This window comes from Agelaius phoeniceus, chromosome 4, assembly GCF_051311805.1.
Source record: "Agelaius phoeniceus isolate bAgePho1 chromosome 4, bAgePho1.hap1, whole genome shotgun sequence".
NCBI classification, from domain to species: domain Eukaryota; kingdom Metazoa; phylum Chordata; class Aves; order Passeriformes; family Icteridae; genus Agelaius; species Agelaius phoeniceus.
The window spans coordinates 43438557-43457473 of NC_135268.1; the positions used below are offsets into that span (position 1 = coordinate 43438557).

At 36.7% G+C, this 18917-nt stretch overlaps 1 protein-coding gene across 1 annotated transcript in view; it reads right to left on the reverse strand.

Annotated features, from left to right (window-relative positions):
- Nucleotides 1-18917, reverse strand: part of FAT1 (FAT atypical cadherin 1) — a 101457-nt gene that overhangs the window by 5989 nt on the left and 76551 nt on the right. Inside the window, 14 exon segments of the mRNA XM_077177467.1 lie at nt 1411-1548; nt 1795-2426; nt 2640-2750; nt 2982-3135; nt 3653-4115; nt 4674-4837; nt 4944-5075; nt 6044-6845; nt 10901-11098; nt 13472-13615; nt 13908-14045; nt 14448-14662; nt 15853-16242; nt 17487-17720. Coding sequence (XP_077033582.1) covers nt 1411-1548; nt 1795-2426; nt 2640-2750; nt 2982-3135; nt 3653-4115; nt 4674-4837; nt 4944-5075; nt 6044-6845; nt 10901-11098; nt 13472-13615; nt 13908-14045; nt 14448-14662; nt 15853-16242; nt 17487-17720 — 3915 coding nt within the window.

Genomic DNA, 18917 nt, shown 5'->3' on the forward strand with positions numbered 1-18917 from the left:
TTCACTTTCCCTCAAGATAGTTTTGGAATGGAGAAGTATTTATTCTTATAGGGTAAAAATGAAGTAAGCACATGCAACTGTTTTGCACAGCTCAGGGATTAAATATCAAGCTATTAAAGTCTGAATCTACCAAAATGGAAGGAAGGAACAGTATCTATGATGCTACAGCTATTTCTCTTAAAATGATGTATTAGTGAGTAATCAATACATGACAGGAAATGGGAAAAAGAATATACCAGACATATAAGACAGTGAGGAGGGGAGAACAACATGTACAACACGACACTTAAAACCACAGGAAAAAAGTTGCAAGTTGGCATCAAGTCTACTGATAAAATGATGAGGACTGCAAGCATACCATTTTACTTTCACCAATCATTAAACCAGACAGTTTTTTTTTCATGCTGTTAATAACAATAACAATTCTACTTCATTAAGAAGCAGAATGTTCTTAATTCCTAAGCTAAAGGAATTTCAAGTTCTTTTTTACCAGGCAGAGACAAAAGCAGAAAGTGGAATAAAGAGTCAAAGCACACCTTAACTTTGCAAATTATGAGAAAACTGTGGCTTTGTCCAATCAGTATGACATGTTTCTGAATACATAGATGCATTCATATCAACTACAAAAGCATCTGTCATGACAATGGAAAAGACATCCAATTAATAATAATCAAACCCACAAGTATGTCTGCTGATTATATTTTGATGGACTTGAGATGTGATCAAAATATTTATATTTTTATATTGGCTTTTTTCATTGTATGAAATGTTTTTATGAATTCATTTCAATCATGGTGAAAGCCAAATATACTGTTCTATTATAACAAAACTTCTTTTTGTGAAGTTTCCTTCATTACTAAAGTAATCAAACTTACAAGCAGTCCCTTAAACTCTGCTCTCACTCAGAACTGATCTGATCCATATGGGAGCTGAGGCCGCAGCAAGAAAAAGAGAAGGAAACAAATGAAACTGTAACACCAGAAAGCTTTTTACTGAGAGCTGAACAGCAAAGTGAAAGTTATATTTGTGCAGAGGCCATTTTTTAAATTCACTGTATTCTTGCATAAGATGATAACTACGAATAACCTAGAAAAGTTTACCAAATTCTAATATGTTTTAAACACAAGGCTCTGAGCAACTTGAGCTGCCTTTTCACTGTAATATTCTAACAGCAGAATGATTATAACTTTTAGGTAAAGTAATTAACAGTTGGCATAGAGATAGGTAAAATATTTTTTAAAAACTTAACAGATTTGGGCATTAACATAAGTAAATACAAATATATATTAAATAAGCTACTATTTAATATATATTCAATATATGTAAATCCTATTGTTACTAAGAGATACAGATGCAAAGACAGAACAAATGAACATCAGCAGCGGTACAGAGTGATTGCATTTTACATACCATTGTCATCACAGGATTCAGACTGGAAGGAGCTGAGAGACTGGACCTCAGACATGCTTTCTCTTGCACTGTAAGGATGGGAGTTCTTTTCATCCAGAGGCTTCTTAGAAAGGCAGGGGTCAAGATCTACTACTTTAGCTGAAAGAAAAAGTTTCAAGTGAGACAATGAATAGATTCTAGATTAAAGAATCAATACTACTTAAAGTTGAGGTCTGCACATTTTTACAAAACTTAGTAGAGCATGAAGGCTGATCAGAGACAAAACTCAGTGAAGGCATAATGCCTTTTGTACTCAAAGAGGTATAGACAGAGACTTTGTACTCATATTAAAATTGTACCAGCACACCCATTTAACAGGAAAGTAAAAATAGGAATGTCTCTTACTGTCATAGTCAAAATCCCAGCTGGGTTTCTGTATTGAATCACTGTCTGAAGGTGAGTTGGAGGGAGGTGGAGGTGGCAAGTTTGGTGCAACACTGCAAACAGCGACAGCTTTCCGGTGACCATGTACAGAATCTGGGTTAAAAGTACTAAACTCAGGGTGCTCAGGGATTGCAGACCCTTCAAAAGAATTCCTGTCAAGATTGTTCCTGGAGTCACTTGGAATGCTTGGAGTGTATGAAATGGGACGAACAGGAACCTGTGGTGGGATGTCAGAATAGATGTTCTTATTCAATTTTGCATCAAAACACGGTCTTTGCAAGAAGGCTGTCGTAGCTCCCAGTTGCTTGTCTTCAGGTTCTGGCTGGTGCTTCTTCTTCCTACCAACCACTTTGCGGCAAACAACAAAAATCACAACTAACAAGAAGATTCCTGCGATGAAAACAATAATCCCAATCACTTCAGCTAAGCTAATGTTCCAAGATGTTGAAACATATTTATTGAGAACAATGTCTGTGCAGTGTTTGCCTCCAAATCCACGACTACAGTTGCAGTGGTAAGAACCATAAGTATTCTCACAAAGGGCACCATTGAGACAGGGGTTTTCTACGCATTCATCGACATCAGTCAGGCACCTATCAGAAACAGAGCACATCAGTGATGTTTAGTTTACATCAGTAGTCTTTGTTGTAATCTTGTTCTCAACAATTTTAGATCTGTTTATTATAAGGTACTGCACACTAACATGCATTTTGCTGTTTTATCAACATCCCAGACTTCAACCAGTTTGAACTGTTAATCTCTTAATTAATACTACTAAAATTCAATGTATGTGGAATGCTACCTACCTTTCTCCACGAAAGCCTGCTTCACACTCACAAACAGGTCCATCCAAACTGTCAATACACTTGCCACTGTTTTTGCAAGGATTGTCTTTGCAATATGGACCCAGCTGGCATCTGCAAAGGCAAAACAAACAAAACCAGCTGAACATTACCTTACTGCAAGCGATTTCATAATGTGGGATACAGAGCTGTAACACAGGGGCTGCTGTTAACTTCAGCCAGCTCCAGTATGTCTCATATCTGAGCTTAAAGTAGGAAACACATAAAAAAAGAAACAGAAAAAGCGTTACATTTATATCCTGTTTTCCAAGGGGTTCATTGATACAATGAACCATAGAAACATACCTTTGACCTGTATATTGTCCTCGGCACTGGCAGATAAAATCATCACTGACTGGGATGCAAGTCCCACCATAAAGGCAGGGGTTGGAAGCACATGGGTTGACACTTACATCGCAGTGAGTTCCCATAAACAAAGGTGCACACTTGCAGTAGTAACCTGAAATCAAATACAGTCTTTTTAAAAGGTGCACACGGCTTTACTGGATTTGAGATAAAATCTTCCCTGCTCACCTACAGATTTAAGATAAATTCCTCCCTACCCACCAAGCTGTTACATGAGAGAAAGGATGGGAAAAAATAGAAATGTTTTTATCAAAAGGTGAGGAAAAGTCTAACACTAAGAGTTTTCTTAAACATTTTTCTCACAAAACACAAGTTGTCCCAATGATTTCAGAATCTTTAAAGAAAAACTCCAAAGTAGGCTGTTAAGAGGATGGACCTTAGATGTTAGCACTGAAGATTAAATCCCCACTTTGGCAGATGGACTTTGTCTACCTCACACCCCCAAGCAGTTGAATCTAGAAGGCACACACAGGCTTCCTGCCTATTCAACAACTGACTTTCTACAACTCTGGGAAACCAAGAATTATGCACGAAGTTGTTTCATCCTTCAAAGCAGAGAAGTTGAAAAGCAGTTTTGAAAGCTAAAAGCAGAAGAATAGAGAGCAGCTTACCTCCATTTGACAGTGCGTTGCAGATGCCTCCATTCTGACAGGGGCTGCTTGAACAGCCATCTGTGGCAGTCAGTAAGCACCCAGGAGTGACATCTACAGATTCCTCCATGTGTGCATAATTTCGTGGCTTGCTGTTTAGGGGCAGCTCTTGTCCATTTAGTACAATGGAATCCATACAGCCTCTGAAACCATTGCTAACCTGAGGACTTCTACCATGTCTTGTACCTTGCTGACGAATATGACCACCAAAAAACACGTGATTGTCCAGGTTTAGTGTCCTAAGTGTACCAGGAGCAGTACCAGATGCAGTATGCACCCTGTCCAGAACAAGTCGTGCATAGTTTCCATCCACCTCAAGAGATACGGAATGCCACTGGCCATCGTTTATCTGAGTGCTCTGAACAGAGACAATCCCGGGTCCACTGCCACAATCAAATTTATACTGCAGTCTTCCATGATGGATCTACAGAGGAAAGCCACAATATCAATAAATGGTCCGCACACTTAAAGAGTTTAAAATATTGATGCCTATAAAAGTTTATGTTTGCTGGAGAGACGGGATGATGGTGGTGTTCATAAAAAGCAGTTTAATAACACTGTTTTCCAGTCACAGCAACTGTGATTTATTCTATATGGTTCTTTTAATTGAAATGTACACTTTGTATATTTTGTTCCTCTAGCAAAGCAATCACAGATCATAATCAAAATATTACAATATTTCAATACCTTTCATCTTGTGTTTTAAGTAACTTTTCCTGTATGAACTACACCACTATAAGCGAATAAATTTAAAGTTGTTTAAAATATGTGATTCGGGAAGCTTTGTTTGTTCACAAATGTAAAAATTTCTGTACAAGTTTTTCATTTTGGATGTGTAACACATCCTACCTACCTTTAAAGCAATTTTCAGTTATAACCATTCTACATAGATGTTATGACTCAATCTTTTAATCTGACACAAAAATAGTAAGAAGATGGTACGAAGAAAGGAGGAGATATGCACTAGGAGATTTTAATATACCTCTAAGATACTGTAGTCTGTTCCTCGAGCATACATAACAACTGCATGAGCAGAGTAAGTTCTAAGTCTCATTGTCAGCTTCATTTCCTCTTTGTTCTCGTTTTCCATGAGACGATATTTCACATAGCTGCTCCCAGTAAATGTCACAGCAGAGCCAGCTGATGCTTAGGAATACAGAAAAGCATAAAAAGTATTAGCACAGGACTGGAATCAAATTTGTATTTGGAAAATAATATAGTTTTACAGACTTTTTTAAAATTAATTCCTTACCAGGACATTGTCCAGCTTTGCTGTCTTGGCAAACACAGGTGTATTTTCCTTCCTTGGGATCTCCTAAACATTCAGTACCTTCAGGACATGGGTTTCCTTCACACACACTGTTCACCAGGGGGCATTTCCCTTCTGTGAAACCAAATCCATTATTTCTTTTTTGTTGATGATGATGGTATTTTGTGAAAAGGGACTGCTAAGTACAGTAGGTTAAAGTGCCCCAAATGATATTCCTGACTATCAGACAAGCAAGTGAATAACAGTTATGGGGCATGACTGGCACAGACATGACTGGCACAGACATTCTATTCTAGACAAATAGAATATACAGTGGCAGATGCTCATCCTTATCTTGATTACTCAATTCAATTAGTAAAATTGGGAAACTGGTATTGTGGTTTAAGGCTTACCATTACAATCATTCACCACAAAAATTCAACATGTAGCTATAAGCATGGACAGAGTAGGTTGCAGAGAGCAGAGAAAAACATGTCTGTATTTAAGACAGAAAAGGAATGGGCTTTAAATATTTACTTCATATGTGCAAGTTCACCCAGCAAGGTTAAGTCCTGATTTTAAAAAGCAATGTTTCTTTACTCAGAGATAAAGATAAATTAACCTTTTGTCAGAAATCTTTATACTTACATATATTTTAATGAATATTTATTTCCCACATTACCCTCTCATTCCCAAACAAGTTTGCAAACTATGTGGGCTACTCCTCTAAGCAGAAACAAGGAAGTATTCAGGTACTTTGCAGGAACTTACTTTTGTGTACACAAGACTGAAAATGGCCATCAAAATAGGATAGGCAACAACAACAAAAAATTTACTTATTTCATAAAATGGAAAATGAAGGTGTAGCTATAAAGAAAATAATTACTCACTCCCATAAACTTGTACTATGTAAACTCTTGAAATGAGGTAATGAGATAAGAAAGAATTACTCTTTACTACAAATAAAATTAGGCAAATAGTATAGAGAGTTACCAAACATTCCTGATCTTGTTCTGTAATATAAATTTCCATCTGAGGACTAGTGCTTTTTAAAACCAGAACAATCTTTTCAAGGATACAATTTCCCTTACTGTGTTTCTTACCTTTACAAAGACAAACTGCTGTTCTGTGATGACGGGGAGTGACGAAGCTCAGCCTGGCTGTGCTGTGCGTTGACATGATGTTCTCATCCACTGTTACTTTTTCTTCACAAAATTTCAAAGGACAATCTAGGCCTGCACAGAGCTTATGAAACACATCAATTATCCGAACACCTAAAATCTCCTCTAGGTCAGGCACAGAAGAGTTTATCTTGTGGAGCAAAATTCTCATTGGGTGGTGAGAGCTACCAGACTTTTCAATATTCAGGAGGACATCCAGATTAGAAGGAGGATCAGAAGGCTGCAAACTGACAATCTGGATGTCATTTCTCCTCACGCCCAAGATGTTTCTCAATGCTCTCTGGAAATTGCGCCAGTAATCACCAATGAATTCTTCAGGGGACAGGTTTGCAAAGCGTATTGCGATACTGTGATTTAATACCTCTTGTGTGATTTGTCTGATGTGTACAGTAATATCAGCTGCAGCTGTAAATTTTCCATCTGTAACAGTGACATTTAGGAGGTACTGTCCTACATCTAACCTTTTGTGTGCTATTAGTTTGCCACCAGTACTGGAAACAGAGAACAGGGATTCCATTTTGGGGTCCAGACTGTATGTCAAGGTATCATAAACATCTTGATCGGTTGCGTGAATTTTTCCAATGACACCACCTGAATATTCTTCCCCAAAAGCTGTGATAAAGATTTCCAGAGGCAGTATTGCTGGAGAATAAATGCTTTCCTCAATAACTCTAATATCAATGTAAGTCAAAGATGACAACGGTGGTTTTCCATTATCTGACACCTAAAAGAAAGATGAGGACAGATTTAAATTTTTTGCTTTATCTCAAATTCTACTGCAGATATTTATTCTGTATATAGTTGAGCTGTATTTTTGTACCCATAAAAACCCCATCAAAAAGTCCTATAGGAAAATGCTTTACATAAATTCTGTAACACAATTCCTAACATAAAAGTTAACGCTGAAAATTTAAAAAGCTTATATAAGCAGGCACACACAAACATGTTTTCATTTCTCCCAAGATTAAAAGCCTACAGTGCTCTTATTACCTGAAAATGCCAGGAAGCTATTAACACTGGTAGCAAATACAGAGGAAATGCACAGTAGCTGATTTCAGACAGCAGATGGTGCTTGAAGCTTTTTAATATAAGCACAGAAACACTTTACAAACTTGAAATGAGTCATGCACTAGAAATGTACAACATGCTTCACTACAATTAGGAGGTAATCTGGAAGACAAAGTAAATGTACCGTGCCAAACGGAACTTCAAAAGGAAAAAAAATACATGCAGAAAGTTAATTATGTTGCCTTTCATGATTTTTGGTCACAGAGAGGAAAACAAGAGGTGGGTACCTGTAGTGCTATTTGCTTCAGACAGTTAATCAACTGTCTTTAACTGTATCAGCCTAATTCAATTTTAAAGCCTTTTTGAATAACCTATTCTCCACCCCTTTTGGACAAAGACATACACTGTTGGTGTACAAGGACAGTAAAAAAAGAAGAGTGGAAAAGTGAGCTAAGAGCATTCCCTTGGGTTCACTTTTTTCTTTCTATTTCTCACCTCTTATTTCCCATCTACTTTTTCCAGAACTCACTCTCAGTTACTGAGAGTGACACTGAAGAAATTAGTTAAAGAAAAATTGGAGACGTGAAGGTACAGAGGGGATATACAGAGCTCAGAAAGTAGAAGTTATTCTGCATTGTTTAAAAGATTTTGCAATAATTTTACAGAGTACACTTTGAAGATCTATGTGGACAGGCTGCTTTTGGTTTTTATTAATACAAATTTAAGCAAGAGGAGTAACTCCAGGCACAAGATTATCTGTGGATGGGCACATAAACGTGCCATTTTTAAAAGGTAATGTGTGTCTCCTAGAACTGCATGTCTTCATCTGTTTCTGTTAACTCCAAAAGACAGGCATGGCTAGAAACTTGTCCTCCAGTTACCCAAATAAATAACGGGAGCTTTAGCTCAAGTTGGCAAAGTTTTGTTTTGCCTAGATCTCTGCCTGGAAACAAGACAAGGCAGGCAGTTTAGCTACAGAAGAAATGCCAAGGGAAACCAGAAAAGGCTCAAAAAAAACCAGACAAGCAAAATTATAACAAATGGACAGCAAGTAGGAAAGAAGAGCCCCAGGAGAAATGGTTTTTCAATAGTGCAGATATTTAAAAATGTGCTGTGGTTTTAAACTGAAGACTTCAGAGTGTGGCACAAAGGACTGCATGACTCATAGCTGAAGATTTCGCACACTAATGCTATGAGACATTTGTTAATGGATAATCTATTTCCTTTGGAGAGAGCACAAGCAAATACAACTGGCATGCCCATATAAGGTGACCATTGGGAAAAAAAGTCCTTATTTCTATTAAAATGACAAAAGTAAAGTCTTTTGGAGGTAGTGGGGGCGTAGAGTGCATATGGGGAAAGTTTGTGTAGTTTTAGTGGGGAGTGGGGTTTTTTTTAGTTCTGAGTTTTTTCAAATGAAAGTATGCCTGTAAATTTAAAACATCACTACTTCTGCAATCCATTCAAAAAGCAATTAAGGCGAAAGCTGTCAATACTGAAAAGCACACCAGTAAAGGTCAGCTAAAAACTGAAAATGGGTATCAAGAGTTCATACACAGACATTAACTTGTGATTTGCAAGATCAAAATGCAGAAATTAAACATAATGTAAACTTGAGAAAATGCCTTCCTACAGACTTTAAAAAGTATTATTTTAAAGGAAGAGAGGAAGAATATTTTTCCTCAATAGCCATGTCTATAATTTTGTGTGTATCACTAGAACTAGAGTCTTGTGATAGGGAAATGCTAGTTTTAGTCTTGGATGCCTTCATACCCATGGGTTGTAAGATAATAGCAAATAATAGCAGTATGTCTATTGAAAAAAGCTAGCAAAGTGTAAAACGACAAATGGCAATTAAAAGACAGCGATATATTTCAAGAATCCAGTTGAGAAGCTTGGAAATCAACTGATTAGACAGGTCCAAAATACTGACAAAAAGAGGCACATTAGCAAAGTCTGCTTTAATGATTTACAGTCTCTGAGAAGTCTTTGCACTAAATGAGTACATTTGTTTTAAGACACTTGTTTAGCTACTGGATGCCACTGAAATAGCCCATATTCATTTCCTAATAAAAAAGCACTTTTCAGCTACTGTGCTGAAGACAAGATAGCTGAAGTACTGACAGGCTGTTTACAAGCAGACTAGACACCAGAAAGTGGCTTAGAAATAAAAGAATTGCAAGATTCCACCCAGAGGAAGATATTAGACAGGCATCTCACACTTAAAAAAAGCTAGGCACGTCAGGAAGGGCCAAAGCTGCAGTTAAATCATGAAATGAGACACTGTCAGTGTAACAGTCTATACAGAACAAACATAACTGCCTGTACATGCATTTACAAGAATACATTTAAAAAGCATAATAAATAGAAATTAGTTACTGTTAGAGAAGATCTAAAGGAAAACATATGACTCTTGCACTACACTGATACCACATACAGGAAAAACACCCATAAACAAAAAGGTGACTTTGGGGGAATTGGCATATCACTATTGAGGAAAAAATGGCTAACAGAGGAATAATATACCTGCCCTCATTTTCAACTCAATTCTTAAGCCCTAAACTAAACTACACTTAAATGAAATTATATCTGTCCTTATATTGATGGCTCCTGAATACTAACATTTCAGTGACTCAAACAGCAAATTACAATATCTGTGTGAATTTTTTCTTCTTTCCCCAAAGAAAACAGACTTTGTGTAAATATGTCACAACTATCCCAATGTGGACAGAATTCAGCATACACTGTTATAAACAGTATTACTTGAAAATACTGCAACTGAATGTTTATTCATAAATTATCTGCAATAGTATCCATAAGAATAATGTGGAGATTAAAATAAAGTCCTCATGTGAAAATGAAGGTAAGAATTTTTCTTAAAACCTGAATCTGGAAATGAAGTTTAAAAATTAAGGGCGTCTACTTTTAGCCTATTAATCTTTAGTCCTCTGTTCCTAGCTGCTTAATTTATAACTGAATTTAAAAGGACTAGATAAGATTAAAACAATTGGTTTGAACTTTTCTCACGCTAGGTTACAAAAAGTATTTGAGAGAACTTAGCTAGTTAAATGTAACCTTGGACATGGTCTGGTCTTTTTGCACAACAATGGCACATATAGTGAATATTACAGCACTTCAGGATCATTTTTTGACTTTTATACTGTGGCTTCCACTGCAGGATCCTGAGATCTCAAACTACTGCATTGCAAGTTTCAATGCTATGAAAAAACATCTATTGAAAATATTATGAAAAAAGGTCCAAACTCAAAAAAAGCTGTTTTCAATTGCCACTGAAAAAAGAATGTGGCACTACAGGAAAATTTTCCATTACTGCTATGTTGTGCAATATCCCTGCTTTCATCATGTGAGTTTAGTCCAGCATACAGCTTCAAGGGTCAAAATGATAGCAGCAAGAGGAATTCTGCAGGCAATAGAAAATGGCTCAAGGGACCTGTCCCCTGCTGGTTTTTCAACATTCCAACCAGAAGGCAAAGGACTTATTAAGACCACTCACCCAGTTAACATTTCACTTCACCTTACTTCTAACTGTGAGTTTAACTGATCTTCCCATTGCATCTGTGTAGATAAGCATTTAAACCAACAGATTTTGTCTATGAAGACATATGTCCCCATGGGACATGCCTCAAATGACTACTTGGCATGTCAGGACTCCTAACAGAAAGACAAGTGGTGGAGTGAACACGAGTGGGAAAAGTTAATCAAATACTTACAATGCAAAACAGTAAGAGGAACATGACAGAAACATCTTACCTTGACATGAAGCAAATAGTGATCTCTCACTTTGCGATTCAGTGCAGCGCTTGTGGTCAGAACTCCCTGCTGGGTAATCTGAAAAGTTCTCTCTTCATTTCCAGTCAGGATGGTGAAGAGAAAAGGAGGGCCATTGTGAGAAGAATCCCTGTCTGTCACCACTAGCTGCAGCACACTGAATCCAATAGGTTTATTTTCCTATAGATACATAATACACATTGGTTTTGTTATAATTGAGGATATGGTCTGATGCTGATTTCTTCCTTGCAACAGAAACCCCAAAAAATTTCTGTCAAACCAGTTAATCAGTACAAGAGAAATCAGAATGACAATACTGCTTCAGGGAAACTACTATCCTCTGAGATTAAGACTCAAAAACAGTAATAGGAGAAAGGCAGTTTTTTTAACTTGGTATTCTATTTTTAAAGGTAGCTCAGCCTTGACACTTTACATTTTCCACTTCTGGTCTGAATTAGTATTACTGTAGCCTAATTACCAAGTCATCAAAGATTTGAAATTTAGAGAAAACACCTGTTAAGAATAATCTAATGCCTTTGTTGGGAGGACTAGAAAAATACGCCTCCATCTGACCCCTTGTGCCCCTAATTAAGAGTTCTGCCTACAGCTGTGGCTGCTACAGGCACTATCCAGTTAAAATATGAAATCCAGATTTTAAAATTTGCATCATAAAATCCCTTCAAGTTTGCATCATGTGGATGTCTGAGGTTTCACAGACACTTCACATACGCTGGCTTATCACATACGTTACACACACACATAATAACCTTATCTGACACTTGTAACTCCTCTCCCAGAATACTTGAGCTCTACTGTATCAGCAGATTTCTCTATATACATACTTATTAGAAAAGCAAGAAAAGTAGAAACATTATTTTGAAGTACAACAATAACAAAATGCTATCCCTTTCACAAATCTAAAAACTCCTGATAACAATACTGTTTCTGAGAGAGTAAGTCAATTTAGCTATCAGATACTGCAAAAAGCTGAAGCTTTTTCCCTTTCAGCAAAACAAAGACCATTGCTTTAAAATACAAATATTTACAGCTGGACATCCAAAGTAATTTGACTTTCCTAAAAGCTAAGCACATTTTCTACTGTGTCCAAATATATCCGTCTCAAATACAAGAGGAAATGTACATCAGCATTCTTGGGCAACTCCTCCAGCTTTTTCTCTGCTACCTTCAACTAGGGCAGACCCATATGAATAAACTATAAAACAAGAGATCTTCCTCTTTAATTGAGTAAGGGAAATAGTACATACATTGGCTACACAGTCTGAAGTTTAAGTGAGATATTAAATAACATTTATTTCAAGAAAGACTATAATAGGGGAAAAGAAGATTCATTTGGCAGCACACAAACACGAATCTGGAATCTGTTGGTTTGGGTTTGGTTTTTTATTTGGTGGGGTTTTTGGTTTCTTTTTTTGTGGGTTGTTTTGTTTGTTTTGGTTTGGTTTTTGGGGTTGGTTTTTTTTTTGGATGGTTGGGTTTTTTAAAAACAAGATTCAGGACATCTTATTTGCATACTGGGTGCATATTGTATATATTCACTTTGTCCTGTTTTGGAAAGCTGCCTTTACAAATGATGCACATTTGTCTCAAACACAAGTGGTATGTTAGGATGGCACAGTGCATCAGGCAACATTGTGTGATCCTCACAGATCTACTGCACCAGGCCAGGAAACAGCAGAAGGAAACAAGGGATTGAGCTCATTTACATTACTAGTCTACAAAGGTCTTAGTGCAATTCCTTTGTTGACTTCCATTTCTTTCCTCTTGGACTCAGGAAGACAAGAAGTATAGATGCTGACTCTGCTGTCTTTGCTTTAGCAGTTTTTTGAATCAGGCAAGTACATGCCAGACACTTGACAATGTGGCCTACGGCTACCATCCTACAGTGTAAAATTAGTCAAAGGATTGGTATGCAGCCATATGAAATTCCACTCTTGTTCTAACTGCTGCTGATCCCAGAGGAGGCCAGTGGGAATTAGGGCTTAACCTGATGCCATGGTGCAGAGCACTAGCTTCATAGTAACAAGGACCTAAAGGATCTTTTTCTAAGCAGTAACTCTTAAGACTGAAAAGAAATAGGAAAATTATAATGTATTTTAACATCCCTGTATGATTCTAAGATTGTTCTGTGCATAAAAGGAATTTATAATATATAGACATGTACACGCACAAGGAATCAGGAAAAGAACCCAGAGAGGTTGTGCAGTCTCCCTCACTGTAAATATTCAAGAACATTCTGGACTCAGTCCTGTGTCCAGGACTGGACTCAATCATGGGCTCTAGGATGAGCCTGCTTTAGCAGGGAGGTTGGGCTACATGACTCACTGTGGTCCTTCCAACCTCACCCATTCTGTGATTCTTACAACTTGCAATGTAAGTTTCTACATAATGTGCAAACAGGAATTTTAAAACCCTCAACACTTATTTGATAAGCAGTCTCACTGGTGACCTTAAATAATTAAAAATACAGAAAAATTCAGTCACAAATTTGCAGTCCAATAATACTGATTTACCTACTTTACTAGTTGTATTTACCTGGATGATAACACTATAGTTTCCTTTTGAGAACACTGGAGGATTATCATTTACATCAGAAACATCAATGTTTACTGTAGTTGTGTTAAGTTTAGGTGGACTTCCATTATCTGAAGCTTGAACTGTCAAGGTATATCCTGAAATCTAAAATATTAATAAAAAAAATTAAAAACATTTACTGAAGAGGAATAAAGTAACAAACTCAGATTTTGTTTTATGGAAGAATTATTTCAGTACAACCCCCAGTAAAGCTTTCCTTCATATATTTAATCCTTTCTCTTCCTCCCAAAAGTACAGATAAAAACAGATGCTTGCACTTTACTATAGCAATATTAATTTTGGAACATGAAACAGTAACTTAGAGTAAGAAAATGGTGGTCATCAATTATGTATTGGTAAATTAATCCCAGCTGCCTTAAAACCACAAAAAACTCACCTTTTCTCTGTCTAGAAGCTTAGTCACTTTTATTTCACCCCTGGTAGGGTCAATTGTAAAAGGATTTCCTTGATTGCCATCTATGATTGTGTAGTGAATGCGGTTGTTGGAAGGTCCATCAGCATCATCTGCCATAACCTAAGGGACATTACAGTCTCAGTTAAAACAGGTTGAAAGAGACTCTAGCATCTCTCAGATAAACTCACCCTGAAGATGAGCCCTTTTGGTCTAACAGATTTCATAGTTCACAAGAGAAATGCCATCTCAATACATTATACCAACATCATTTAATTTCCTGAATTTCTTCTGAAAGTTAAGTCATGGTCTCATGAGGAGAACATAAACATATCACAAATATTATCTACTTTCCCACAGCATCTCAAGTCCCTATTTCTGAAACTTTTTCCAAGTAAATTTTCCATTCATTCAGTGGCAAACATCTATTCATTGATGTTAACCTTCAAATCAATACTTATTCCTTCAAGAATGAAAGCATGTTCATCATGACAGAGTATTTCAAAGTGAGAAACCAATACATACTGTAATAACTGATTGTTCAAGCATAGCATCTTCACTGATTACTGCAGTGTAAGTGTCTTGGCTAAACACTGGAGAATTGTCATTGATATCCGTGACATTAATATTCACTGTTACAACATCACTTAATGAAGGTGTGCCTCCATCTGTGGCTTCCACTGTCAAGTAGTACTCATGAGAACTTTCATAATCCAAACTCTCAATGATAAAAATGGCTCCTAGGGAAGAAGAAAAAGAAGTCTCAAACTCTGCTACTACTGTACTATTATGTGTTGTAAATTTTTATTTTGACCTGACAAAAACTCAGCTTCTTCAGGGCCTGATTTTTCACTGTAAAGCTAGAGCTACTCCATGAAATGATAATGTTTACACATGTAAGTAAAGTTCCTGCCATTACCACAAAAGATTCACAGTTTAAAACAACCAGGCTTACTTTTTGTGAGTTTTTAACTGACTAGTTAAGATAGTGCAGTCCCTAGCATACAAATTGATTTGCTGGATGAGTTTTTCTGGAACATTTTTACTCCTTTCAAATATATGAAGTTTATCTTCCATACCTTAGTACCAGCATGTCCACTGGAAAAAGCAGAATTGTAATTTCCACTGCACTACTAATACATTTAACTACTAAACTATTTAACTAACTACTACAAGTCAATTAGAATTAGCTTTTGGGTAGAAATCTTATTAAAAACAAAACCAAAAATAAAAAAAAAACCCAAACCCAAGCAACTTTGCAAGAAATTAGCTCTAGAAAAAGAACTATGTAAGTAAACAAAACTAAAATTGAGGTATTTATTGATTTTTAACAAAGAATTGTCAATAATAGGGAAAAATTCTCAACATAACCTAAATAGTCCCTGAGACTAAATCTGACTATCATACAAGCCTAAAATCTCCAGTCATGCTGGACATATGGTTGAACAGATTATTCCAGTTCCAAGCTCTCTTTAATGCCTTATCAAACTTCTCTAGGATTACTGCCTTTGTGGACCAATGACTAGTCTTCCCAACTAATTTTATTTCTAATCCTTCTTTTGCCAAGCCTGGCCATTCCTTCTGATTACACACCTTTTGTGGAAAGACCATTATGTTTCTCATTACAGATCTATGTCTTTCCACCTGCCTGCCCCCAGAGTAGGGAATTTCCAGTTAGGAAACCCTTATAAATGAACCTAATCCAAGTAATAATCCAATAAATAGAAGCAACAAATAAAGTTTCTATTCTACATTTTACTGCACTCCTCCAGTAAGCTTGCTGGTAAAATGGGTGAAAAGACAGCAGCAGCAACTTCTCAGCTGGGATGAAGCACACAGATTGTACATAACCTGGCTCAGCTATGGAGGAAGTCAGTATGGCATGGTACTTGCTTGGCCACAAGTAATATTCACAGTTGCAACCTGTTACCTGTTGTTGAATCGATGCTGAATTTTCCATGTTCGTTCCCACTGACTATTGAGTATGTGATTTCAGCGTTGGCTTCAATGTCTCTGCTTGCAGCATAGATCTGGAGAACTTCAGTTCCAACCAGAATGTCCTCTGACACACTTGCACTATACTCCCTATGCTCAAATACGGGTGGGTTATCATTAATATCCAAAACAGAAACTATAAGACTACTTGTTGAAGACAGTCTTCTAGGCAAGCCTTCATCTGTGGCCTTCACAGTTAACGTGTACACAGCTTGTAATTCCCGATCCAAAGGCTTCTCCAAACGAATGATTCCAGAGAATTCATCAATAGAGAACTGCCCCTCTGCAGAGTTCACCAGTGCATAATGGATTTTACGGTTCAACCCTGCATTTTGAAAGAAAATTTCAAGTATGAAGCAGCCATTAAAATACACAACAGAATAATCCATCGGATAGCTATGAAAATAAGACATGCATGCTAAATATTATCATTCATGTTAAAAGTACATTTCAGAAAGAGGCAAAGTCTCTTGTGAGGGGCAGAATTACTTCCAAAAAAACATTAAGCTAACACTTAACTGCACTGATTTTCTGTCATACAGAAAACATGAGCCATGGTTCTGCTTCAGTCACAGCACTAGTTAATATGAAACAATTGTTAATATAAATGTAATTATAACTTTAGAACAACAGAATCTGCTTACCAAGCTTATAATAACAGAGGAGGATATGGGAGAGCTAGGTTGCATCAATTAACTAGACTCCAAACCAGTACATTTATTTAAGAATCGTGCCCCAAAATTAACAGGAGCATAATTTCTAGCACCATTTCTTTATAAAACAAACAAAAACCTTACAGAATTTAGGGGCAAGTATTTTGGTCCACCTGAGCCTCAAACACCAGTGAAGTACAAAAACAACTGTCTGCTACCTTTCAAATGAGCTTTATCATAGCACAAAGCAGGTCAGCTGTTTTAAAAAAACTGAGACAACTATTCATTAATACTATTTGATTAAGAAACTGATAAGATGTGGAAATCACACCCTTAAATGCTGTTTTGTTCCTTACAACAAAGCCTATGAGCAAACTCTTTCTGACGTCACTTTTTGTTCATGCTCACTTAATATTTGTAACTGAACAATGAAGGCAAAGAGACAGTAAAAATGAAGTAAAAGAGACAGCATATACATAAAGCTACAGTTGACCAGTGTTCTCTTGATGGTATGGTCATCGATGGCTGGCCTGAGAAGCACAAAAACCCATGAATGCCCATTTACATGAACAGACATGGCTTGATAGTCCTATTACTTCATCAGGAGTAAAAGGATGAACCTAATTGATCATAGCATTAATACCTTATGACAGTTAAAATGACCTACATTTTGTCTCTCCCCCCTCTCCTCTTTTTTGCAAAGACACCATAGGGATGTCTTCCAAGCTACTCACACATGGAAGTCAGATGTTAAATGATTTAGTAGACCAAAATATATCTTTCAGGAGTCTAATCCTGAATGGTATTGAACATCTGTCAGCTCTACTGAAACACTTGACACCTCTCAGGATAAAACTAAAGAAATAATAATGTAAGTCTGAGAACATGACAAAAGTATCAGTCAAAGAATGCATACCCGCATCTGCATCTGTTGCCTGCACTCTTGTTAAAAGGGTTCCAGGCTCTGTGTTCTCAAATACTGTAATGGAGTAACTGTCAGTTGTAAATTCTGGGGCATTATCATTCACATCTTCCAGAGTTAGGATAATGTTAGCTTGGCAGAATCTTCCTCCTCCATCTGTGGCTTTCACTAGAAGATGATAGGCTGCTTGCTGCTCACGATCAAGTGCCATTAATGTTTTCAGTTCACCTACAAACAGCATAACACATTAAGTTGATGCAAATTGCAAGGCTTAAGTACCCCTACACATGTTTTCCCTTAAAATCAGAATAGCTAAACAACAATTTTCTTGTTTACAGTAATTTCATCACTGGCTAAATCAACAGATGTACTGTATTAATGAACTCCACTTTGGGCAAAACATGTAAGTGACCTGCCTTTTCAGTTTGAAAAGATTAAGAACTAAAACATTTTATTTTTTCCTAATGCTCTTGAAACAGAAATTAGCTAAAGTTAAACTCTCTGATAGTGCAGAGAGAGAATGTGTATGAATGCAAAAATCCATGTGTTTGTGCAAAGTGAATTTTAGAACTGTGGTGTTAAAAAAATGCAAGGTTAAATCCATGTCTGTTTTTTTTAAGCTATTTAGTTGTATTCCTTCCATAGGTATTGGTAATTCCTCCTCTAACATTTCATGAATAAATGCAGCTATTCACAATGAGGTCTTAACTGCTACTACAGACAAACCTGCAGACCTCTAACACATACTTTCTAAAGTGACAAAAAACATGAGAGGCCACTACTATGTGTAGTCATTGTAACCTTATAAACAGGTAAAAAAAGTATTAAGAAACACTTTTTTTGAGTATTCTAGCCCTACCAATTCTCAATTTATGTAACACAGTAGCACATCAGTCAGGTGACATTCAAAGCCAAAAATACCCCCCAAACCCATGAAGTAAGGGTTCTCATTTATTTTGTCACTCACTGAAGTTTTCTAATCTCTTCTACTTGCATTACATTTTTGTATTCATCTTATTCTATTTTTTCTACACTGTTTACCTTCCTACTGCTTGTCTACTGCAGCCTGCACAGTATAGGATTTTGGCAATAATGTAATACAAAACACACAAATGCCATGAAGACCAAAGTGAAGCAAGTTAAAAGTTGATCTCATTTATACTTTTGAGTTAATCTCATTCCAATTAAGCTGGGGACACTTCTGGTGTTTGCTATAGAAAGGAAATTTGTTGCTCCATCTAACCTCATCCCATTTAATTTTCCAAAACAAAAGACAGCAAAGAGAATCTGAATGGAGATATTTCACAGTTACAAACCATTATTGCTGCTACTACAGCGAGTATAAAAAGAGCAAAATTTATGGCCTACTTTTATTCCAGTCACTTCAGCATGGAAGTTTCTGGCTTCAGGGCAATTACCCTGTTT